We start from the raw sequence: 27500 nt of genomic DNA on the forward strand, positions 1-27500 counted from the left end.
AACATATTATCATTGCTATATAAATAAAAAATAAAATATAATTCTTTCAAATATATATTTAATCAAATATATTTAATTAAATATACAAAAAATATGTATATATATATATATATATATATATATTTGAGATTATATATTACGTATACGTAAAATGTACATGCTGACATATGCTGACATATTATTGATGACTGATAGATGAATGTTACGCGTATGTAAAATATACATAAATATTGCATTAATATACATCTATATTACAATTAATATTCTTATACATATATATAATTAATATACATATATAATATGTTAAATTATTGTATATAACATATTTTTTATGCACGTAAATAAACTTATTACTATATTTAATTGATGTCTGTTAATAACAGTCTGTAAATAACATATCAATGTACATATATTTTATAAAAAATATAAAACTTTTATGTTGTAAAATTAATTTTATAAAAAATATAAAACTTTTATGTTGTAAAATTAATTTTAGAAAAAATATAAAACTTTTATATTGTAAAATTAATTTATAAAAAATATAAAACTTTTATGTTGTAAAATTAATTTTATAAAAAATATAAAACTTTTATGTTGTAAAATTAATTTTATAAAAAATATAAAACTTTTATGTTGTAAAATTAATTTTATAAAAAATATAAAACTTTTATGTTGTAAAATTAATTTATAAAAAATATAAAACTTTTATGTTGTAAAATTAATATTTCTAAAAAATATAAAACTTTTATGTTGTAAAATTAATATTTCTAAAAAAAAAAAATGATATCTAAAAGTTGCGCCAAATAAATAAATATTTATAAAAAAAATTGAAAATTAAAAACTTATGCAAAAATTAAAAAATTAATACAAAATTTAAAAAATTAAAAAATTTTAAAATAATAACTGTGAGACGACCCAACTGGCTTAAATTTATTATTATTATTAATTCGATGTCATATACAATAAAAGACAACGTTTCGAGTAAGTTTAGGTCCTTATCAAGTCTTACAAATTCTTTAATACAATATATAATTGAGTTTTTACATTATACACATTTCTATATAAGTACTGTGTCAAGTAAAACGTTCCGTATGGATGGTAAAGGCGAACGTAAAAAATTTTAGTTAAAAAAACTTGGCGCTGCTAAATTAAACAATGTGCTAATAATATTAACGTACTCTGTATGTACATTTATGTTTCAGTTTATTTATTTATTATTATTATTTCCAGTTATTATAATGATGTAATTTTTTAAGTAAATTAATTATTTGTTATTAAAGTAATGTTTATATAGAATTAATTTTATTTGTTTTAACTTTAAGATATACCTATTGCAATAACTAATTAACCACTATGCTAATGAACGAACTCCGTACATATTTACATTACAAATATTTTTGTACTTTTAAATTAAATAAATTGTTTAGTAGTTTATTTGTTACGTTAAGATATATTGCCATAAATTAATTATTTGTTACTTTAAGATATATTATAGATAAGATTCATTGCAGTTATTTTTAAATTTAGCAGCGCCAAGTTTTTTTAACTAAAATTTTTTATAATACGTTCGCCTTTACCATCCATACGGAACGTTTTACTTGACACAGTACTTATATAGAAATGTGTATAATGTAAAAACTCAATTATATATTGTATTAAAGAATTTGTAAGACTTGATAAGGACCTAAACTTACTCGAAACGTTGTCTTTTATTGTATATGACATCGAATTAATAATAATAATAAATTTAAGCCAGTAGGGTCGTCTCACAGTTATTATTTAAAAATTTTTTAATTTTTTAATTTTGTATTAATTTTTTAATTTTTGCATAAGTTTCTAATTTTCAATTTTTTTTATAAATATTTATTCATTTAGCGCAACTTTTAGATATCATTTTTTTTTTTTTAGAAATATTAATTTTACAACATAAAAGTTTTATATTTTTTATAAAATTAATTTTACAACATAAAAGTTTTATATTTTATATAAATTAATTTTACAACATAAAAGTTTTATATTTTTTATAAAATTAATTTTACAACATAAAAGTTTTATATTTTTTATAAAATTAATTTTACAACATAAAAGTTTTATATTTTTTATAAAATTAATTTTACAACATAAAAGTTTTATATTTTTTATAAATTAATTTTACAACATAAAAATTTTATATTTTTTATAAAATTAATTTTACAACATAAAAGTTTTATTTTTTTATAAAATTAATTTTACAACATAAAAGTTTTATATTTTTTATAAAATTAATTTTACAACATAAAAGTTTTATTTTTTTTATAAAACACTTTAACACATGACGCGTAAACTTGGCGCCCTTTTTTTACCTTTTTTTTAAAAAAAGGTATTTTTTTTATGGATATCATTCCTTTTTGTAGTACATACCATATATTTTTTATAATTTAAAATAAGAAAGCAAAGAATCCGCCATCATCCTCGTCATTATTTCATATGCTATATATATTATTTATTAGTCATCTTTTGTAAAAATATTATATAAATATTTTTAGCACCTCTAGGCCACTGTTTTTTTTTAATTAGCGCATCATCAACTTCGACCCAAATGTTAGATACTCCTTCTCTACACATACTTATATAATGACCTTTATCAATACACGAATCATGATAAAATATAGCACTCATCGTCTTATATAACTGTCCAGCTATTAATACTTTATTTGTTGGAACAGTACATAGATTTAATTTTTGTGTTGCTTTCATTAATTTATTATTTTGTGAAAATACTGTTAAATGAATTACAACTATCTCTTTTGCCAATGATATTTCATTTTTAAATATTATATCATTTCCAGTACAACGTTCACATGATTTATTGTGTGATTCTTTCCAGTGTGAAGTCGTAACATTTAATAAATCATTTAGATTATAACTTTTCTTTTTCAAATTATTAATAGGAATTGAAATAGCAATATTCTTTTCAACAGTAATTTTAGTATTACCACAAATTTTGCATCGTTTAGTAGAAGTAACTTGATGTTCTATTAAATTTCTTATACAATCATATTTTTCGCAAAGAGTCGTAAGAAAATGGAATGCATTTCGTTTTGCGGTGTTCGAAAAATATTCTCCTAAACATTGTCGTACTGTAAATGTATTTAAATTAGACATTCCATACCCAGTCAGAAATGTAACCTTGATTCAAGGTTGATTCAACGTCGATATGGTTGACAGCTAGTTGAGTCGATAAGAAAGTTGATATTACTGCAATATCAATCATCCAATCAGATGAAGTGCAACGTTGATTCAACGTTGATCTCTTTAACCGAAGTCTAACTCGTTATGAACCAATCCTGATTAGGTTTAACGATTTAAGTTTCGGTTATTAAAGTGAGTTGTGGAATCTGGCCTAAATGATTCAATTTATAATCGCTTAAAAAATTCTTGCGGGCCCGTGATTGAACAGCGCGTCAGAAAAGCTATAACACACCTTTCACATTGCTTGATTCGGCAATTGGTAAAATCTTTCGATGTGTGTGTTATACCCTTAAGTTGCGTCGCTACGATCGTAGATCGGGGGTAATGTATGATATATATGTATGACCATCCGTTTTTAGAGTGAATGCGCACGTTGCGGATATTGCTTTTATGTTACAAGTGTATTATCGCATTTTTAATTATCACAATGGATATTGACGTTACTAAGCGGGTAAGTACTATTTTTCTTACACTTGATTGTTATTATTTTTATATAAAATAATAATAGGATACAAAATATAGGCGCGCGGTTATTAAGTGTTTGTGACAACGTAACCTATAATAAACATTTTCTCTGTATTTTGATTTAGAGTTTTTATATTTAAATTTTTTAATTCTGTACGTTGCTTTCCACGTATTTGTCAGATAAAGTGTGTAAAAAAGTATTTTTGCTTTGAATAATAAAAGGTAGCAGTTGGATATATATAATCAGTTCTATTCTATTGTTTCTATAAACAAAGAAAATAGTTTTATACATTTTTTTATCACATGTCAATTATTTCATTTTTTGTTTATATATATAGTGTTATAAACGTAGTTGGAAGGAAAGAGCTGAGACCATAGTTATAAAAAGGTTGAAAGTTAAAGAGTGACAAGATTATATTTTAAAAAGAGTTAATAAATTATTAGAATCAAAATGTAGACTCAAGTGCAATAGTTTGAGCAACAGCAATTTGTCAATTTCAAGAGACTGAAGAAGAAAATTTGCAACTTAATGAATTAATAGATTTAAATCATTATTCTCAAAGTGAACTTGAGATTCAAGAAGATATAGCTTTCGAAAGACTTTCTAATGTCATGAGTTTTGATGAAAATATAGATAAAAGTGAAAATAGAGATGAAAATGAATGTATAGATGAGAGTGAAAATAGAGATGAAAATGAAAATATAAATAAGTGCAAAGGTATAGATGAGAGTGAAAATACAGATGAAAGTATATATGAAAGTGAAAATACGAATAAAAGTGAAAATGGAGATGAAAATGTTAATACAGTTTTTGAAAATGATCAGCAAAAGGAAAATTATGTAATATTAGCTTTACGTCAATGGGCTTTATCAGGTGATGTTATTTCTATGTCAAAAATAGATGAATTACTTGCAAAACTTCAACCTGTATTTAATAATCTGCCTAAATGTTATAAAACTTTATTGAAAATTGATGACGATATTATATACATATTACTCACTTTGAAAATAGAGGACAATTTTGGTATCGAGGAATTAAAAATTATTTGGATGGGCTTAATTTAAAAAAGTACTTGCAAGTAAAACAAAAAATTGAAATAGATATTAATACTGACGGACTCCCTCTTTTTCGAAGTTCAAAGAAAAAATTTTGGCCAATATTAGGACATCTCGTAGGAACTAAAAATTATCCATTCATTATTGCTATTTATTTTGGGAATTCTGATCCAAATAATGTGAAAGAGTTTTTGCAAGATTTTGTAACTGAAGTTGATAATCTAATTTCTAATGGTTATGTACGATATGGAAAAACTTTTATTTTTTTAATTAGACATTATATTCTTGATGCTCCAGCTAGAGAATTAATAAAATGTTGTATAGGCCATAATGGATATGCTTCATGTGAAAAATGTACAGTATGGGGAGAACGATTAGATTATAGGCAAACGTATATTGATTTACATGCTCCTTTAAGAACTGACGAAAGTTTTAAAAATCAAATGCAACCTCGCCATCATAAAGGAGTATCACCTCTTCTTCAACTTAATACCAAAATGGTCTCTCAGTTTCGATTAGAGCCTATGCATTTGGTATATGAAGGTGTGTTTAAGAGATTATTAGAAGCATGGAAGAATTGGATAAGTCCATGGAAACTACACTGGACTGTTGTAAACAGAATATCTGATAGGCTGATTCTGTTAGCCCCTTCTTGTCCTCAGGACTTTGCTCGAAAACCCAGATCTTTACATGAATTATCATTTTACAAAGCAACGGAATTCCGTCGTTTATGTTTATACGATGGCATAGCAGCTTTTGCTTCACATCCTGATATAAATATTTATAAGCACTTTCTATTATTGCATTGTGGAATTTATATTCTTACAAGTCCCATTCTTTATAAAAGTTTTAACGAGTATGCAAATACTCTACTCAGAACTTTTATCCAACATTCTATCACATTATTTAGAAAATTATTTGTTGTATATAATGTTCACTCTCTTTGCCATTTGGCACAAGAATGTATTGATCATGGTTGTTTAGATACATTTAGTGCCTTTCGTTATGAAAACAAATTAAAAATGATTAAAAGTAACCTCAAATCTGGTTTTAAACCCATTCAACAAGCAGCAAAACGTGAGCTAGAACAAAGTAAGAAAAACGTTGTACTTTTAGATTCTGATATAAATAACATTATTTTTTCAAAAAAACATAGAAATATCAATGAAAATATTTATGGTGAACAGTTTAAAAAAATTTCAGTAAATGATGTTATTTTTAAAGTAAATAATAGAGATTCATGCTTCAAAACAAGTGAAGGTAAAATTGGAGTCCTGAGAAATGTCATTCGCAATCAGGATAATATAATTTTTGTTGGCAATATTTTTAAAAATATTACAGATTTTTATACATATCCTTTGCATTCGTCTGAACTTGGCATTGTCAAAGTATCTGATTTAAGTGAAGAAAGATTGGTATTTTCTATAAATAATATTATTGCCAAATGTTGGCTCATTCCTATAAAAGATGAATATGTTTGCATACCTTTACTTCATACTATGTCCTTTTACAAATAGAATTTTGATATATTATGTCGTCTATATTGTGTATCTAATTGTAAGTGTATGTAAAGTTAATTCTTTTATGTATTTTATTGTTAGAAAAATTTTAAGTCATTACATATCAAAATCATTATTTTTTCAGTTTGTCGTTTTGAAATTTATAAATGAAGATGTTGATTGCGACGAGGAAGACGATTCTTTATTTGAAGTTGGTCTTATTAAATGGCTAAAACAATTAGATGAAGAAACAAATGCAAAAATTTCTTGGCCTCCTAAATCTGAGCAGAGTACTGCAATTAAAAAAGAAATAGATGCACTTCCTTCATGGCCGATATATAATGTTACTGTTTTAAAATGTTATGGTATGTTGTTTCTTATTGCATATTTTTTGCTTATAAAAAGTTAATTGTCTTTTTAATTGTATTTCCTAGATACACTTTTGGCTGCACGAAATGCACGAAATGGATATATTATGTCGTCTAATTATGAAACAGAGTGTGAATTTGGTCGTGGTAAACGTAAAAAAATTAAGCGGCAGTTTGCATGTGATGAATCTCTCTCGACAGAAGTGATAAAAAAGAAGAAATTTAAAAATATTTCAACTTCTGATGATTCAGATTTTGATAGAGATGATAGTGCTATAAAAAAATATAAATTTAAACATGCTCCTTCTCCGCCACTTATCTTGTTTCGATCAGAAAATAATAAAGTAAAACAATATCAAAACAATATTATCACAGATAGCAAAACAAAAAAATTTGAAAGATTACAGAAAAATAAACAATTAGAAAAAAAATGACGCAATGTTGACATTTTCTAAAAATCATAAATCTAAAAAGGATCTCTTACTTACAAAAATATGTCAAGCAAGGAAGGTAACTTCAGTTACGGATAACAAAACAAAAATCATAGAGATTGCAAGAGAAAAACAGAAATGTTTAATAGAAGATAATGTAAGTATTTCTATACGTCGCACATGCAATGTGATGTAAGTCATAATTTTATTGGTATAAATAAAGTCTTGAAATGTTTTCATGTGTAAAGATGGATTCTGATAATGCTACAGAAGAAAATATTGATCCTAATATTCCACGAGAGGACGATTTTTCAATGAAAGTTCAGGATATGTCATCAAATAAAGATGTATCTCCAAGTACAAGTGCAAGATCGATAAATATAGAGACACCAGGTACATCAAAAGATTACTGTATTTATGAAGCAAATATATCTGATGAAAAATCATCTTTAATATGCACTTCTCCATCAGAATTACGTCAAAAGAGTCCAGTTACTTCACATGTGACAGCTGTAACTACACCGAGTTCATCTTGTAGATCAAGTAACATATATGACTTTGTACCTTTTAATTTTTTCTAAAGCATCAAATATTACGTTTTGATTTTCTTACAGGTAGTGTATTAGATGTGTCTAAAGCGACCTTTGATATGAAAGCTTTTGAAAAAAAGATGTATTCGTTAAATCAAGAAATTAGTAGCAAATTAGATATGATTACTATGAATTTATGCAGATTAAATCGCTTTCTTCTACCACATGAGAAAAGAATAATAAGACCAGCAGATCTTCCAGCACTTCCATTGACAACAGAGGAAGAATTAGAAAAATTTGAAAAATATTTAACGAAAGATGATAATGCTGGTGCAACTGTAAATAAATATTTATCGCTTTTATTATATATATATGTATATTTGTTTTTAATATTTATTAATATTTAATTTTCTTTGCTTAAATTTTGATTTTTTCCAGATTTGTTACATGAGTCAAATTATTGGTCCTAAAGACAATATTAAAGAAGCTACATATAAAGTACTAAGGAAACTTATTTCAAACACATTGGCAGCAGACTTTACTTTAAAAAGTGGTAAACATTTATCCAAAAAATGTTTCGAAAAGCTGATGCTGTATGAAGTTGTTCAAGGTAAGTAAACTTATATTTATTTCCAACTAAGAATCGTTTCAAATAAGAGAATAATATAAATATAAATTAATCAATAAAAATAAAATAAAAATTTAATATAATAAAATAATTTAAAAAATTTAATAAAATTTAATAAAATATAAAAATTATTGCATTTTTAGGTGTCATTTTAGACAAAAGGCCAGAAACAGAAATCCCAGAGATTGATGCAGCTACTTCACTGTGGCTAAAGCAAGCACCTTGGCGTCGCCAAGATGACGGCAGTATGGGGAAAAGAATAAAAAAATAAGATTATTTTTGTGTTTCTTTTGTTTTAAAATTTGACGATTTTTATAGCATATTTATGGCTGAACTATGCTCTGCTCTATATTTAAAACAACAAAATGTCTGCGACAAAAATATCTATTTTTTTATGCGTAACGTGAAATCAATTTCAGTTTTATTTTTTTTCTAATTTTATGCGATTGCGAAAAATGATTTATACTTTCGATTGTTTTAAAAAAAAAATGGAATTTTATTTTGTCGCTATATTAATATAATATAAGAGACTTTTTCTTTTTTTTTGTTTACAAGCATCAGGACTTGTGTGTGCAATATTACTTTCGTTATCAAATTTATAAGTTTTCAGTACTTATTATATGTGTAAAAGTTAGTAAAACACGTAGCTGTTCTGCAATTATTTGTGATTTTTTGTTAAACGGTATACTAAACGCTTTATTCTTATAATATGTTAAAATTTGAAATAGTTTACAGATATAACGCATTGTTAATAAATATATATTTTATAATGCAATGTAGTTTAATTATATTCAACTTTGTATAATAATAAATAAAAGAAAAATAAGATTTGCACTTTTTGTTTTTTAGTATTTTTACCTTAAAAATAATAAATAATAAAGTATACTATTTTATATATATATATATATATATATATATACCATCAAATTTCGACGTTGAAACGACGTTGAAATAATAATTGAAAATTGGTTGATATTTGGTACGAGATCGACGTCGAATCGATCAAAATTTCGACTATACTTCGACATCAGATTTCAACGTTGATTCGACGTCGAGTCAACTATACATTTCTGACTGGGTATTCATATCGATGCATTAATATACGTAAAACATCTGATTTATCGCAATTAAATAATTGTTGCCTAATGACATTTAAATGTAATAAACATTGTAATACTGCATTTGCATAGCATGAAACTTTGTCTGTATTTTGGAAACCACGTATGATCCAAGCAATATTTTGTCGAACTGTTTGATCTGAACTTGATTTTTGAACAGAAGTAATTATTTTTGGTAACGCCCATAAAACATCTTTTACTTTACGATAGCGTTCTTTTGTCATAGTAATCATTTCTGCATTTTGATTGTGTATCTGTTTTAAACGATTATATTCAATAATAGCTTTTTCGCTAGTTATTACTGATGAAGGATCGTAATTAATTAAATGTAATCCTTCTAGAGATATTAATCGCGATAATGCAACACACATAAGTTTGACCACAACTAAATACAGAGTTACCGATGTCCATAATTGCACTTCGCAAACTCAATCCTTGGCTTTTATGTATAATGATGCCGTAACTCAAACATATTAGGAATTGTTTTCTAATAACATACACTCTATCTACCACTTCAAATTTAACACTTACTCTTTCAATTTCATATTCTGAACCTGATGGTAAAAGAAGTTTAATCTTTTCTACGTAATCAGTAGATGTATCTTGTACAATTGAAATTACTTTAGCAATTGTACCGTTTACAAGACCTAAACTAGCATCGATATTATGTCGAATCATAACTTTTGCTCCAATTTTAATTTTAATTTGTTTTGAAAGTCCAGCTGTTTTTGAATTATCATCATCGTTATTTGACAATACTTTTAATGCTTTCTTTTTTAAATATGGAACACAATTAATCGTGTCTTCAGCAATTAATAATATTTCTTTTGAAACAATACGACTTAACATTGCATTATTAAGAATATCACACATATTACAAGTAGGCAATAAACAAACAGTGTCTGATGTTAAATTATTATTAATAAAATCACATAACTCATTTAATCTAGATTCGAAAGATTCACCTTTAAAAGATATTTTTCTACTTTCTAAAATTTTACAATCTGATTTTGTTACTAATCCAATACGAATTCGCGACAATAACTCACGGTAAGAATTATCTCCTTGTTGACGCATATTAATTGTCAATTCTTCGTAGTCAAATAATGTAGTCCATAAATTAATAGCATTTAAGGAACCAAGATGTTTAGCAATTTTTTCATTTGATAAATGCATAAAGATAGGATCTTCATGCACAGGAGGTAACTGAAGCAAGTCTCCGAATAAAAGAATATGCTTTTGACCAAACCAACCATCATCGCAATCACTAGTGTCAAATATTTCAGACAATCGAAGATGTATGTACATTAAAGTCAAATTAGATATCATTGACACTTCATCGATTACAAAAAGAATAACATCTTTAAGATTTGCTCGTAAAAGTTTTAATACATGATCAGATAGTTGTTTATATTTAGGGGTATGACCATGTTCAACTGGTAATTGAAGCAATCTATGAATTGTCAATCCATCTACATTAAATGCTGCAATACCAGTAGGTGCTGCTACAGCAGTATCTTTGTTGAGATTTTGTTTTATCCAACATCAAGAGACACGGTAGTGTCTCGCGACCAGTTAAGGGCGTAGCCGAGACACCGTGTATCTTAACGCGAGTCGGACATTTGAGTCTTTATAATATTTCGAATTCTCAATAACGGCTGAAGCAATCGAGTTTATACTAGACTTAATCGATAGATTGAGTTTGAATTATATAATAAAAGTGTCTTTATTTCTGCTCTACGTGATTTGTAAGCAGAGATATATAATTGCAAAGTCGAAATATGAAAAATTTCTTTTAAGAAACGTCCCCGTTATCATCGACCACGCAAACATAGTAGTATCGTGCTACACGTATTCACACGTATACAACACATGCGCACACATATATCACACGTACACAACACATGAATAGATGCATGTATTGGAAATGTCCATCTCGCACGTTTTACAACAGACGGCGATAGTATGTCGCTCCATGATCCATGATGTTAGGTATATATGTGTCAGATCAGATGTCAGATTTGATGACATGTAACCTCTTTGCATGTAACATGTACAGGGTTTGTCCGGAAAGTAATGCGTCGCATTTTTTTGTGACGCGACTATACATCGCAGAGCGATGGGACCGGTTGGGGAGGAAGGGGGGTACCCTTAGCTTTCCAACGGTAGGTCGTTCAATTGTTTCCATGCGCTTGGAGGGTTAGGACGGCTTATTCTGTGAACCTCTGCTTAGTGGTCGCGTCGAACTTGTGATGGAGAGAACGATAGAGCAACGCTATGCGATAAAGTTTTGCGTGAAGCTGGACAAGACGCCGCTGGAAACTTTTGAAATGCTCAAGAAAGTTTGGCCCCGGCGGACTTTTTTTTATTTCCTCGGCTGAAAAGGGAGCTCAAAGGACAACAGCTCGAGTCGGTTGACAACGTACAAGCTACTTCGACGGCCTCCCTGAACAGCATCCCAGTCAAGGAGTTCCAGAAATCTTATGACGCATGGAAATCGCGTTGGCAAAAATGTATTGACGCAGAAGGGTCATACTTCGAACAATTTTAAGTTGTTTTACCTATGCGATCAATAAATTCTTTTTTAAAAAAATGCGACGCATTACTTTCCGGACAAACCCTGTATGTAGGTTACATTCCCTACAATGTCATGTTACATATTAGTTGTAATTATATAGAATCCACGCGTATGGAAGAAATGGATATTCTACTAATCGATTCAAATTTTTGCCAAGATGTATATAAGCAAATAAAGCAAATGCAAAAGCTAAACGATAATGCTCTCGATTTTAATTCTATATTAAATAGATTAGAACTCGCGACAGTAGATATGTATAATAAACTTTATTCACTAAGTAATATCATCAGACAAGTCCAATTACATCAAGAGCCTTCTGCTGACATTAATTCAGTGGTATTTTTTTTTTATTGAACAATTACATTATTCAATTTATTATATTATATTCTTTAGTCTTGCTGCGTTTGCATGATTCTGCAATACATAATTAACTAATAGGAACTACATCTGTTTTATAACTAATATTTTTTCAGCGTGATCAGGTCACGTCATGCATTGCAAATAATCAACGATTGTTGAAGGAATATAATTTGTCTGCTGAGAAATTTGATCATATTTGCTTGATTGCTACAAAATATAAATACGCGGGAAAACTTACAGGTTTTACTAGTAAATATGTATACACTCTGCTATCACTGAACCATGCTAGCATATATGTGGCAAATTTTTGGCTGCACTTAGAAATGAAGAATTTTAGTAGGCCAACGAAAATCAGCATCAATTGTAAAGGAGTGAGAATTGAAAATTAATTATATTAAAATGACCACGATTGTAATTGACTTAATAATAACGAATATTTAATTACAACAGAATGTGACAAGATTATTAAATTAATCTCTATGATATTTTAAGGGAAACAGGACGTACAATATACAACTTTGTTTAATAAATTACGATTGTACATGGGTTTATAATCGATAATTTTTCATACAATTCTATTGTACATGGGTTTGCAATGTAGGATTCTACATAAGTTTGCAATGGATAATTTTTAATACAATTCTACATGGGTTTGCAATGGTTAATTTTTCATAGGATTCTACATGGGTTTGCAATGGTTAATTTTTCATAGGATTCCACATAGGTTTGCAATGGGTACGATTCTACATGGGTTTGCAATGGTTAATTTTGCCTAGGATTCTACATGGGTTTGCAATGATTAATTTTTCATAGGATTCTACATGGGTTTGCAATAGGATAGGATTCTACATGGGTTTGCAATAAATAATTTTTGTTAATGGTTTAATAGTCTTGATTAAGAAACTTTTTCCAGTACCACCTTCTCCGGTAACATATAATCGTAATACCGATTTATCAGATTCTATAGTATTAATAACTTTATTGAATACTCGTTTTTGATCCATATTTAATTTTTCTATCATTTCAGATACATCAATTTCTCTAATTTCTTTATCACCAAGCTCTTTAAAATCTTGCATTGCTTCACCAGCCTTTATATTTTGAACACCAATTGGATTTTCAGGATCATCCTGAGACTGTTGTTTTTCTAAATTGTCATCTAGATATTGTTGAACTAACTGTTTTGCAGTTTCAAATGCTTTTTGCAATTCTTCTAATCTTTCATGATATTGCAATGCTTCTACAAGATGCAGTTTTATTTTATGAAATGATTCAGCATAAGTATTGCATTCATTTCTAAGATCTTCTAATTTTTGCCATGGTTTAAACATCAGCAATAATGCAAAGAAATAATTTTCCGGATGTGTATTAATATCATTTCTATAATGATTTATAAGATATCCACGTTGTCGCCGTTTAAGATAATAACCATTACTCATTTTATAATATTCAATATCTTCATTTTTCGGTTTGATTTTCGAAATATCGTACCACTGTGCAAATTCATAAAGAGACATATTTTCTAATTTATTTGGTCTATGTGGATAATGATTATCTATCATAGATGGATAAAATATATCTGTAGATTCAGCATCAAGAGCTTCAATTTCTTTGGAGCTTTTTAATTTTCTATATCGTATTTGATTAACATCTAACCATTTGATAGTTGTATTTCGATCAGTTCCATATAAAGAAATACCTAGCAATGTATCAACAGCTTCAAAAGCTCCACATTCTCTATTATTTGTAAATCGCAAAGCAATATTCCAAAGATAACTCGCTAATGATTTATTTTCATTCTTACTAAGGATAGTATCAGACAGTTCACTTTTTCCCGCTTTATTAATATATTTAGTAATGTACCAGATAAGCAGCGATGATTTTTCACCAATAAATTGTATATCCATATTATCTTCCCATGCAGTAAGAATAACAGGATTATAATCATTTATATTAACTTCATTATCCATTCGAGGAAGATCATAAAGTCTACTTTTATGTTTTAATTGTTTTCTACCGGCTATCGAAGTTGCCACATCTCTCATATTTAAAGTTTCAGTAACGGGTCGAGGAAATCCAAAACGACACCGACGAATAACTTTACGTCCTACTTTTTTAGAACGAAGACAATAATTGTTATGTATATGTTGCTGATGCGTTTTAACACGTCTGTACAATAATGGCGAAATATTTGCATCTGGCATTTTGCAACTTATATATTGTAATAAGAGTTTTAACAAGGCTCTGTAATATAAATATAAATTTAACGTATAAGACGGGCAACAAGAGCCAAATCGCGGATGACAATGCTTTATCCTAACGAAACTAAATAATTTTCCGTTAGAATTAAATACCGGTGCACAAGGCACCAAATTTTACTTGGACACGGCCAAGATTTTTAAAATATGAAATAATCTCATATTTGAGATTTAATTTCAATACCCCCTTTAACCCCCCTACGGAAAATAAATAAATGAATGCAAGAGAAAAATATAGATCCGAAAATCGCTGAATCGGGAACCGAACCCGAGACCTTTCGCTTGCCGGGCGACTGCTCTTCCAGCTGAGCTATTCAGATCCTTTCGATTCTATACTTTTCTCTGTTATATATATTAATGTTGGTAAACAAACGCATTTTTAAGCCAGCGTGTATCAATATAAGAGTTTTAACAAGGCTCTGTAATATAAATATAAATTTAACGTATAAGACGGGCAACAAGAGCCAAATCGCGGATGACAATGCTTTATCCTAACGAAACTAAATAATTTTCCGTTAGAATTAATTTAGTTTCGTTAGGATAAAGCATTGTCATCCGCGATTTGGCTCTTGTTGCCCGTCTTATACGTTAAATTTATATTTATATTACAGAGCCTTGTTAAAACTCTTATATTGATACACGCTGGCTTAAAAATGCGTTTGTTTACCAACATTAATATATATAACAGAGAAAAGTATAGAATCGAAAGGATCTGAATAGCTCAGCTGGAAGAGCAGTCGCCCGGCAAGCGAAAGGTCTCGGGTTCGGTTCCCGATTCAGCGATTTTCGGATCTATATTTTTCTCTTGCATTCATTTATTTATTTTCCGTAGGGGGGTTAAAGGGGGTATTGAAATTAAATCTCAAATATGAGATTATTTCATATTTTAAAAATCTTGGCCGTGTTCAAGTAAAATTTGGTGCCTTGTGCACCGGTATTTAATTCTAACGGAAAATTATTTAGTTTCGTTAGGATAAAGCATTGTCATCCGCGATTTGGCTCTTGTTGCCCGTCTTATACGTTAAATTTATATTTATATTACAGAGCCTTGTTAAAACTCTTATATTGATACACGCTGGCTTAAAAATGCGTTTGTTTACCAACATTAATATATATAACAGAGAAAAGTATAGAATCGAAAGGATCTGAACAGCTCAGCTGGAAGAGCAGTCGCCCGGCAAGCGAAAGGTCTCGGGTTCGGTTCCCGATTCAGCGATTTTTGGATCTATATTTTTCTCTTGCATTCATTTATTTATTTTCCGTAGGGGGTTAAAGGGGGTATTGAAATTAAATCTCAAATATGAGATTATTTCATATTTTAAAAATCTTGGCCGTGTCCAAGTAAAATTTGGTGCCTTGTGCACCGGTATTTAATTCTAACGGAAAATTATTTAGTTTCGTTAGGATAAAGCATTGTCATCCGCGATTTGGCTCTTGTTGCCCGTCTTATACGTTAAATTTATATTTATATTACAGAGCCTTGTTAAAACTCTTATATTGATACACGCTGGCTTAAAAATGCGTTTGTTTACCAACATTAATATATATAACAGAGAAAAGTATAGAATCGAAAGGATCTGAATAGCTCAGCTGGAAGAGCAGTCGCCCGGCAAGCGAAAGGTCTCGGGTTCGGTTCCCGATTCAGCGATTTTCGGATCTATATTTTTCTCTTGCATTCATTTATTTATTTTCCGTAGGGGGTTAAAGGGGGTATTGAAATTAAATCTCAAATATGAGATTATTTCATATTTTAAAAATCTTGGCCGTGTCCAAGTAAAATTTGGTGCCTTGTGCACCGGTATTTAATTCTAACGGAAAATTATTTAGTTTCGTTAGGATAAAGCATTGTCATCCGCGATTTGGCTCTTGTTGCCCGTCTTATACGTTAAATTTATATTTATATTACAGAGCCTTGTTAAAACTCTTATATTGATACACGCTGGCTTAAAAATGCGTTTGTTTACCAACATTAATATATATAACAGAGAAAAGTATAGAATCGAAAGGATCTGAATAGCTCAGCTGGAAGAGCAGTCGCCCGGCAAGCGAAAGGTCTCGGGTTCGGTTCCCGATTCAGCGATTTTCGGATCTATATTTTTCTCTTGCATTCATTTATTTATTTTCCGTAGGGGGGTTAAAGGGGGTATTGAAATTAAATCTCAAATATGAGATTATTTCATATTTTAAAAATCTTGGCCGTGTCCAAGTAAAATTTGGTGCCTTGTGCACCGGTATTTAATTCTAACGGAAAATTATTTAGTTTCGTTAGGATAAAGCATTGTCATCCGCGATTTGGCTCTTGTTGCCCGTCTTATACGTTAAATTTATATTTATATATTGTAAGATAAATTTGGAGACTTCTTCAATAGTAGATTCACCGAAAATAGGTGCATTTTTAATCCAAATTAATATGTGAAAATGTTGTATTCCTCTACCTTGATATTCTCGTCGCCAGAAATAGTGCGTTACTTCTCCAATTGGATGATCTTTAGAGTTAATAAAGTCAAGCATTGCTCTAAATTTATTATCGAGAAACCTAGATGTTGATACAGGATCTTTAGCAACAAGTACGTTAACACATAAGGAAGTATCATGCCATCCATTTACTTCACGAATATATTCACCTAAATCTTCCCATAACCATTCACTCGGACTTAGTGTTATAAACCATGTCGCAGGCCCATAATGCTGCGTCATACAATTTAAATCACTTCTCGGTTTACTGCCAATATTGCTCCGTATTTCGAAGTGTCGAAAATATTGTACTCAGATTAGATTCCAACAATTCTTTCGACATTGCATCTAAATATTCTGCAGCTGTATAACGAACTCGCGGATTAGTTACATTCATTTTATGAAAAATTCCACGACTTAATTGACGCATATTTGCATCGTTTAACAAATAAAATAAATAAAATTGTTGATTTAATCTATATTGTGGATGTTTAGATGTCAAACGACATTTAATAAATTCATGATTATGTAGTTTGACTGGCCTAATCTCTTGTTGTCCATTAATACCAAAAAGGTATACATCTGGAAAACACATTAAATCTAAACATTTTTCACGATTATCTAAAGGCAGATCTTTAATTTTTAACATTTGATATAAACTTGTCGAAGTTTTATTTGCTTTTTTTTCATATAAGGGATAGATAGAATATTGTTCGTAATAGCCATTATTTTCATCAGTAACTTGAGTTAATATTGCTTTTTGTTGTTCTAATAAATCTTCCATATCATTTTTTGTCTCTTTTATCGAATTATTTGATAATTCATAGTTGTCATCCAATATTGCTTCTGTATCATTTTCTGTCTCTTCCACTTGGAATACTAAATTTTCTAACTTTTCCAAATCTAACTCATTATAATTAATTGGCAATATAATGTGAGAGTATAAAGCATTGTTGCGCTTTAACCACGTTAAAGCATCAAATATTTTTTTAATATTAACCATCTCTTCCCAAATAATCTTTGATTTTGTCGGAACACCTCTAACTAATATATATAATTCATGATTAATATTTATTGGATCAGTATTATGACATAATTTATTCAATGTCTCCTGTAACGGAAGTGGTAAATGAAACGTTCTACCTTTAACTTTTTGTATCATTTGCCTATGAGGCAACTTTCTATTCATAACAGTTTCCATTTTAAGAACAGTTTGAAATGCTTTAGCTCTTTGTATAAGAATTTTTTCAAATGTGTTAAGAGATAATATTATTTCGGACACAACATTTGTGATGAGATTATTCAAGATGCAATATGCAGGTAATAGACCTTTACGAAATTTGCCTGCACAATAATTACATATATATTCTGCATTAATTTTGTGTTGTTGAATATGTGCCATTAAATCTCTCCAAATTTGATTGTCTATTTGTGCTTGAATATTACTAACTTTAAACAAACTTCTTTGATAACACAATCTTTCACATGATACGCAAATATGCCGTGGTGTGTCTTCAGAACGTTTAGTTAAAGCTTTAAATGCTTCATGATATTTAGAAAAAATATCATCATCACTCAGAATTGTATCTGTCTGTTGATGTTTGTACATATCTGTTTTTTCTTGTGCACAAGTCACAATTTCATTCAATGCGTTTAAATCAGCATGAATTAATGCTTTATCGAGATTTTTAATCTTTTGATAAAAAGCAGTCATTTTATAAATTAAATGCTTAATACAGGGTTTGTCCGGAAAGTAATGCGTCGCATTTTTTTAAAAAAGAATTTATTGATCGCATAGGTAAAACAACTTAAAATTGTTCGAAGTATGACCCTTCTGCGTCAATACATTTTTGCCAACGCGATTTCCATGCGTCATAAGATTTCTGGAACTCCTTGACTGGGATGCTGTTCAGGGAGGCCGTCGAAGTAGCTTGTACGTTGTCAACCGACTCGAGCTGTTGTCCTTTGAGCTCCCTTTTCAGCCGAGGAAATAAAAAAAAGTCCGCCGGGGCCAAACTTTCTTGAGCATTTCAAAAGTTTCCAGCGGCGTCTTGTCCAGCTTCACGCAAAACTTTATCGCATAGCGTTGTCTCTATCGTTCTCTCCATCACAAGTTCGACGCGACCACTAAGCAGAGGTTCACAGAATAAGCCGTCCTAACCCTCCAAGCGCATGGAAACAATTGAGCGACCTACCGTTGGAAAGCTAAGGGTACCCCCCTTCCTCCCCAACCGGTCCCATCGCTCTGCGATGTATAGTCGCGTCACAAAAAAATGCGACGCATTACTTTCCGGACAAACCCTGTATATCTTACTTTTGGAAAATGAGGAGATAATAATTGAACTGGAAGAAACATTCCTTTACAAAGTGTTAAATCAATATGACAGTTACGCGTATGACCCAATTTCTCATTTGTGGTTTTTATAGTACATTCATGAATATTTTTTATCAATTCTGGTACATTCTTTAAAGTACAGTTATCTATAGTTTGCAGAAACTTTTGATAACGATCAATTAAAAACGAATCAATTTTACATGAAGCACAACCAAGATTTTGTTAATGATTCTTCTTGTAACGATAATATATTCATAACTCGTCCTTTCGTATCTATTACCAAAGAATTTGATGAAGTTACATTTTTTATTAACGGTAATATATTTAGAATTTCTTTTTTCGTATCCAAAGGTTCTTTTGAAGTTACATGATGATATGTGGAATCAATAAAATAATTTTTGGATGAGGCTGTATGCCTAGATTCGCCACATAAAACATTTATTTTTTCTTCAAGTTTAGAACATTCAGCGACAAGTGTCAAACTTACTTCTGATTTCTTTTTAATTAAAGCTAACAATTTGTATATATTGCGAACATGATTGTTCCTAATATGCATACACCACCGTACGATTTTTTCGGCTTTTAGTCGTTTCTCAATATGACCTTTAATATTGAGTTTCTCTGTAATATTTTTTATAATTATTTCTAAAGAATAACGAAATTTTATAGAATTTTTCGATACAATTTTTTTATATTTTTTAATAACTTTTTTTGCACAATTGAATTTTGTTATTGTAGATACAGATTTTGTGCTTATTTTAAATTCTTGATTACGTTGATTTTCATTTTTAACACAATTATTTTGTAAACCTTGTTTATTTTTCAAATTTTTTGAATATCGTTGTCGCTTTTTATCACGATTATTTTCTAAATCTCGTGCATATCGTTGTCGCTTTTTATCACGATTATTTTCTAAATCTTGTGCATATCGTTGTCACTTTTTATCACGATTATTTTCTAAATTTTGTGCATATCGTTGTCGCTTTTTATCACGATTATTTTCTAAATCTTGTGCACATAAGTGTCGCTTTTTGGCGCGTTTATTCTCCAAAACTTGTGCATATTGCTGCAACATTTTATCAAAATTATTTTTTAAATTAGCACTATTATTTTCAAGATTTTGATTTTCTTGTAAATACAAAATTTGTTCTTTTTTATCTTGATTTTTGAAATTATATTTGTTTCTTTCCATTTTAATTTCTTCTAATTGTACATTATTCAAATCTTTTTTAGATTGAGTAATGTCGTAAATTTCCTTCGATTTTAATTTTTGTTGTGTCTCATATTGACGTTTCGTACGTACACGAGCAGCATCAATTTCTTTAAATTTTATTACTGCCAATGGAAAGACTTTCTGAGTATTATATTGTAAATCTTGTGGAAAATGCTCGATTACATTTGTTTCTAAAATTTTCAGCAAATGCAGACGCATTAAACTATGATCATACCTTACTTTTTCAGGTTTAATATTAAATAATAATGAAATCGCAAAAGCTATTGCAAAAACACCACAATCATTACAATTTGGTTGACGTTGAACGGTAGGAAATTTTACAAAACGTTTTTCAAAATATTTTGGAAATAATCTTGATAAGAATTGCTTATGATGCTCATATAATTTCTTAGAATTTAAAGAATCATAAATAAATATATTTTTCGTGTCATAATAACTGCATACCCAATGTCCATCGAATGGACCCGATGAACTATGCAATATTTGTATATGTTTTTTATCTATTGGCATAGGTTGAATTGTATCAAGACACTGCACTCGCCAAGTTTCGACAGGTCTAAAATCTGAACAATTTTGTAAAAGACAACCGAAATGTTCCATATGCATGTCAGTTAACCATTCACCTTGAATAATTATATCTTTTTCTTTAGACGATAGAATCATATGCTTCTTTATTTTAACAGACATTTTGTATGTATATAATGTAAACAAAATATTTTTTTATAAACGTCAATTTTTTATTATAAGTACGCAGTAGCTTCACTTTTCAATCGCGCAGTATATTGCCATTAGATATTGCCAAGCAGTTTGTGTTTTTACAAGCGCACAGCAGCCTCTTTTTACAGGCGCACAGCAGCTCTGTATTGGCGCACAGCAACCGTTTTTTACAGGCGCACAGCAGCCGGTTTTTACAGGCGCACAGTAGCTCTGTATAGGCGCACAGCAGCCTTTTTTACAGGCGCACAGCGGCCTTTTTTACAGGCGCACAGCAGCTCTGTATCGGCGCACAGCAACCGTTTTTTACAGGCGCACAGCAACTCTGTATCCGCGCACAGCAGCCGGTTTTTACAGGCGCACAGCAGCTCTGTATAGGCGCACAGCAGCCTTTTTTACAGGCGCACAGCGGCCTTTTTTACAGGCGCACAGCAACCTTTTTGAATAATTTAATTAATTAACTTACTTATTACCGCTTCAGAAGCCGCTAATTTTTGAAGGTGTCCTGGAAAAGTCCTGAAGATCCTGCGCAAAAATATTAACTCCTTTTTTCTAACTAACATTATATAAAAGAAATAGAGAGAGAAAGACGGAGAGAGAGAAAGAGAGAGAGAGAGCGAGAGAGACAGAAAGAAAGCGCGAGAGCAAGAGCGCAAGCGAGAGAGAGAAAGAGAGAGAGGGCGAGAGACACCGGGAGAGAGCGAGAAAAAACGAGGGAAAGCGAGATAGAGCAAGAAAGAGCGAGAGAGGGCAAGAAAAAAAAAGCAAAAGTTAGAGAGAGAGCAAGAGAGAGCAGGAGAGAACGAGAAAAAGCGAAAAAAAAGAGAGAGGGAGGGGGAGAAGGAAGGGAGAGGAAAAAAGAGAGGAAGAGAGAGAGAGAGAGAGAGAGAGGGCGAGAGACACCGGGAGAGAGCAAGAAAGAACGAGGGAAAGCGGGATAGAGCAAGAAAGAGCGAGAGAGGGCGAAAGGGAACACGAAAGAAAGCGAAAGTGAAAGAGAGAGCAAGAGAGAGCAGGAAAGAGCGAGAAAAAGCAAAAGAGAGAGAGAAAGAGAGAGATAAAGAGCGAGAGAGAGGGCGAAAGACACCGGGAAAGAAGCGAGAAAGAACGAGAGGGAAAGCGGGATAGAGCGAGAGAGGGCGAGAGGAAACACGAAAGAAAGCGAAAGTGAAAGAGAGAGCAAGAGAGAGCAGGAAAGAGTAAAAAAAAGCGAAAGAGAAGGAGGGGGAGAGAGAGGGAGAAAAAGAAGGAGAAAGAGAGAGAGAGAGAAAGGGAGAGAGAGAGGGAGAGAAAAAGAGAAAGCGAGAGAGAGGGCGAGAGACACCGGGAGAGAGCGAGAAAGAACGAGGGAAAGCGGGATAGAGCGAGAAAGAGCGAGAGAGGGCGAGAGGAAACACGAAAGGAAGCGAAAGTGAAAGAGAGAGCAGGAGAGAGCGAGAAAAAGCGAAAGAGAGAGGGAGAGAGGGAGGGGGAGAGAGAGAGAAAGAAAGAGAGGGGGGAAAAGAGAGAGAAAGATGGAGAGAGAGAGAGAGAGAGACGGAGAGAGAGAGAGACGGAGAAAGAGGGACGGAGAGAGAGAGATTGATTGATTGATTGATGAGCTTTTATTTAGCTTTCTCAGCTATTTTCTTATACAGTTTAACATTTACATATGTAAGATATGCGCTTTTAATCTTCTTTTAAATAATTCGGGCCTATCGCAAGTTTTAATTTCTACTGGCAGGACGTTATACAATATACTTCCTTCATAAAACAAACTTTTCTATGCACTCCTTGTTTTTCGAAATTGAATTTCGATATTACCCGCTTGTCTTGTTTCCCTATCGCATTCGTTCCCTACTATTTGTAACTTATCTCTTAACTGAATTGGTAACAGGTTATTCAATATCTTAAAAATAAATATACATATATTATATTGTAATCTTTGTCTTACTGACATAAATTGCAACGCCTCTAGCATGTCTTCCACTTTGGTGTATCTATCACATTGAAGTATTATCCTCATAGCTCTGTTTTGTACCTTCTGCAGTTGGGTTATCTGCGTCTCCCCCATGCCTATTAATATCGTCGCGCAATACTCAAAATGAGGAGCTATGATTGTCTTATATATAATGCATTTAGTATACACTGATATGTAATTACCTACTCTATTTAAGAAACTCGTTTTTTTACCTATTTTCTTTAACATATAATCACAGTGATCTTGAAATCGAAGTCTGTCATCGATAATTATACCTAGATATTTCATAGTCTCTACACGCTCTATTTCAATTCCGTCCAGACATTTCAAAATAGTATTACCTCTCAATTCTTTTCGAATACTTCTAACTATCATATACTTCGTTTTACTTGCATTCATTTTTAACTTATTTATATTCATCCAACGTTCGATTATATTAAAAGCCGTGTTCAATTTTATCTCTATATCCGTGCTACTTTCTCCACTTACGTATATAAGCGTGTCGTCTGCAAACATTTTTATATTGCACCCTTCTGGACAGCCTTCGATTATATCATTTATATATATTATAAATAGTAAAGGTCCTAGTACCGAGCCTTGTGGCACTCCGTATTCTGTTGTCAATAATTTAGACCATGTATGATTGAAACGCACTTGCTGTTTCCTATTATTTAAATATGATTTGAACCATTCTAAGGCCATTCCTCTAATTCCATAATAATACATTTTTCCTAATAATCTTTCTCTGTCTATTGTTTCAAACGCTCTCTTAAGATCCATGAAAATTACACCTACCATTTTTCCTTCGCTTACTATTAATTTCCATTCGTCAATGACAGTTTGAATCGCTGTTTTACACGAGTAATATTTTCTAAACCCCGACTGATGTTCTGTTATAGTATCGTTAGTTTCCAAATACATTTCAAGTTGTTCTTTTACTACTAATTCTAACACTTTCTCAAATATTGGTAACATATTTATAGGCCTATAATCGCTCGCTTTTTTCGCTTTATCTATCTTTGGAATCGGTATTATCGTAGAGGTTTTCCAACCTTCCGGACAGAGACCTTCTCTTAAAGAATTGTTTATTATATTCGCAAATTCCTCTTTTATTACAGAAAAAGTTGTCCTCAATATATCGCTAGTTATTCCCTCTTCCGTACCTTTCTTTTTCGGCAATCCCATAACAATTTTTTCTAACTGCTCTAGTTTAATAGTCACGAAATTTTCCATAAGTCCTTTATTTTCGATAACATAAATAATTTTCTTATTTATATTCATCCAATGTTCGATTATATCACCGGATCTAACGACCTTTATAGAGTTTATTATACTATTAATACTTTGTATATAATATAAATTAAATTTATCAGCTATATTGCACTCTTCGATATCGCCTAAAATTTCAAAATCTATATTTCCTACTTCTTTTATGCCTACTGGCTCGCCTCTAATTATTTCTTTCAAGGTTTTCCACATAGACGTAGGATTTTCTTTATTAAGATCTATCATATTTTCATAATATTCTTTTTTCTTCTCCCTAATTAATTTTACTACTGTATTTCTTTCAATTTTATACTGCGACCAATTTTGTTCGGTATCGTCATACAATGCTCTTCTATATGCCTTATCCCTTCTATCCGCAGCCTCTCTTATTTCGTCTGAAAACCATTTCTTCCCTTCCCAAACTTTCGGAATTCTAAATTTTTTCCTCGGCGCCATTACATCTAACGCACCCACTATACTATCGACAAGTTTTTTCGCCCTCTCACTGACACCCATACATTCACACTGACATTCCTGGCTTTCTTGTAATTTATTTTTCACTAATATAGCAAATTTATTTTCATCAAACTCTTTATAATTCCTAGCACTAAATTCTCTATATTTACTTTCAGTTTTACTAACACTCAGCTCAACTTTCAGCCACGCGTGATCCGTAATTTTAGGTTCATTAATTACCTGTACTATTTTATTATTATTAGCGAAGATCAAATCTATAATTGTCTGACTGTCTTTCGTAATTCTCGTCGGTTCGTTAACATATTGTTTCATACCTAAGCTTAGCATTGTCGATTTGCAGTTTATTCGCATAAAACGAATCTCTCATAAGATCTATATTAAAATCTTCTATTACCATGCATTCTCCCTTTATTATAAACTCTTCTACTATATCCTCGAAAAATCTCAAGAAATCTCCGTGCGATGCGCTCGGTGAGTGATATATTACCATTATCACTCCTTTATATAATTTATCTTTTACTTCTACCGCAACACACCAACAATTCGATTCTAATTTTTTTTTTCCTCTAATACTATCTCATATTTAATATCGCTTCTAACGTATAAAATAACTCCTCCCGTATTCCTATTCTCAGCATTACATCTAACTATACTATAACCCGGAACGTTCACTTCACTGTCTTCGATATCCTCAGTCACTCTGGTCTCCGATAATGCTAAGAACGCAGGATTTACTTTCTTCATGATCTGATGTTGTATCTCATCTCTGTGCGCAATTAAACTTTGCGCATTTGTATATAGTATTATCTCCGCTTCTTCCTGTGGTTGCTATTTAGCGTCCTCCCAGCCTGCTCTCCTCTTCTCCTCCCACAGCGCCCTCTTAAAGGTCGGACATTCCGGACTAAGGGCGTCATGGTCATCGCTTATATTCAGATTGTATGTTCGATTTTTGAACATACAATTCACACATATCTTCTTTGTCGCTGTACAATCACGCGAGTTATGACTTCCTGCACATTTATAGCATGCTTCCTCTCGCGTACAATTTTTTGCAATATGATAATATCCCCAGCATTTGAAACATCTTTTAACATTGATGTGATTAAATACAGGACACTTCTTCCATCCTACACTTAGCTTTCCTTTCTTCAATATCAGCTCATGTGTCTCTTCATCTGCTTCTATTATTATTGACCCTTCTTCATTTCCTTTTCTTTCAGATTGATTATTTCTCCTTTCTTTGATCATTCTCTTCACAATTCGCATATTTGCTGTATCTATTTTATTCTGCATCTTTATCGTATTTATAATTCATTATCATCTAATTTCATCTCTTCTACACCTATATTAATAATAAGATTATATTAATAAGAGAGAGAGAGAGAGAGAGAGAGAGAGGGAGAGAGATGAAACTAAAGATATATATACTGTGAGTTCTCTTCTAACCTGCCTTCTTCAGGTATTCGATTTCCTTTTTCTCAGTCTTGTTGTTTATTTCAGCTTTCTTCTATCCTGTCCTCTTGAGAACGAATTTCCCAAATGCGGCAGTAACTCGGTGTTTCACCTTTATTATACATATCAAGGTCTGTTTACAAACCCTGGCAATTTTGGTAAAGAATCTATAATATTATTGTATATATCAGGCAAAAATTCAGTGTCGTTTTGTAGATTTAATCCATTAGTTTGTCTTTTTATATATAACATTTCTGATATGTCTTTTATTGTAATATGATTCTTTATCTAAAATTTTTTTTTTATATTTTTTAATATCAACTGACAACTTGTTAAGTTTAATAGCTCTTATAGCCCTTCTTTGTTTACAATTTATTAATTTAACAGAGCTAATTACTAATTTTATTTTATATTTAAATTTGCATAGTTTTGTGTAAGATATCAAGATACCAGCACAAAAATTCATATGTGTATTTATGAATACAATATTTCCCTGAAAAGAATAAGAATTAGTTTTATAATTAATTTGGTAATAACTAAATCAAAAGATTCAATTTATGTATGTAGGTTAAACTGAACCTATGTCAATCACAATATGTCAAAACATCATTCATGGAGCGACATCAACGCTATCTTGCAATGAATGCTCGAAATGGACATTTTCAAATACATGCGCATTGAGAAGGTCGACGACGACGACCAAAATTTATAACAATTTTTAAGAAAAACAAAGTTTAGATTATAATATTTCCGTTAATAAAGCACATAGAGAAAAAATAAAGGCACTTTCTTTTATAATTCAAACCTAATCTATCGATTGAGCATAATAAGAACTCGATCGCTTCAGCCGTTATTGCATAATTGAAATATATGATGTTCTCAGATGTCAGACTCGCGTTATAATACCCGGTGTGCCTCGCTGCGCAAAGCGTCGTTTTTTAACTTGGCGCGAGACACTACCGTGTCTCTTGATTTAGAAGTAATATATTATATATCAGTTGAATGCAACATGTTGAAAAGTATGCACAATTTTTAAATATTTTTTAAGCTTCTTATATAGATATATGTTAATTGTAGAAAATACAT

At 30.8% G+C, this 27500-nt stretch overlaps 2 protein-coding genes across 2 annotated transcripts; one reads left to right on the top strand and one right to left on the bottom strand.

Moving 5' to 3' along the window:
* Positions 1-2478: 2478 nt before the first annotated feature.
* LOC146720741 (uncharacterized) lies at positions 2479-25706 on the bottom strand. The gene is given in 10 exon segments (XM_085488088.1): positions 2479-3146; positions 9286-9691; positions 9693-10873; positions 13148-14475; positions 16840-17243; positions 17245-17934; positions 23193-23360; positions 23811-24457; positions 24956-25276; positions 25604-25706. Coding segments are annotated over 10 exon segments (5916 nt in total).
* On the top strand, positions 5445-8479 carry LOC114936663 (uncharacterized). The gene is made up of 8 exons (XM_029309928.2): positions 5445-5844; positions 6397-6616; positions 6686-7207; positions 7299-7443; positions 7522-7593; positions 7665-7918; positions 8019-8190; positions 8352-8479. The coding sequence occupies exons 3-8, from the start codon at positions 7058-7060 to the stop codon at positions 8477-8479; spliced, it is 921 nt and encodes a 306-aa protein (XP_029165761.2). The 5' UTR covers positions 5445-5844; positions 6397-6616; positions 6686-7057.
* Positions 25707-27500: the final 1794 nt, after the last annotated feature.

Source organism: Nylanderia fulva, unplaced genomic scaffold (assembly GCF_048542155.1).
Source record: "Nylanderia fulva isolate GAGA-0341 unplaced genomic scaffold, ASM4854215v1 Scaffold62, whole genome shotgun sequence".
Classification (NCBI taxonomy): Eukaryota; Metazoa; Arthropoda; class Insecta; order Hymenoptera; family Formicidae; genus Nylanderia; species Nylanderia fulva.

Coding starts and splice junctions, on each gene's coding strand:
- LOC114936663 (XM_029309928.2), top strand. CDS start 7,058: ATGTTGACATTTTCTAAAAATCATAAATCTAAAAAGGATCTCTTACTT. Junction 7,919..8,018: donor ATGATAATGCTGGTGCAACT/GTAAATAAATAT, acceptor GATTTTTTCCAG/ATTTGTTACATGAGTCAAAT. Junction 8,191..8,351: donor GCTGTATGAAGTTGTTCAAG/GTAAGTAAACTT, acceptor TTGCATTTTTAG/GTGTCATTTTAGACAAAAGG.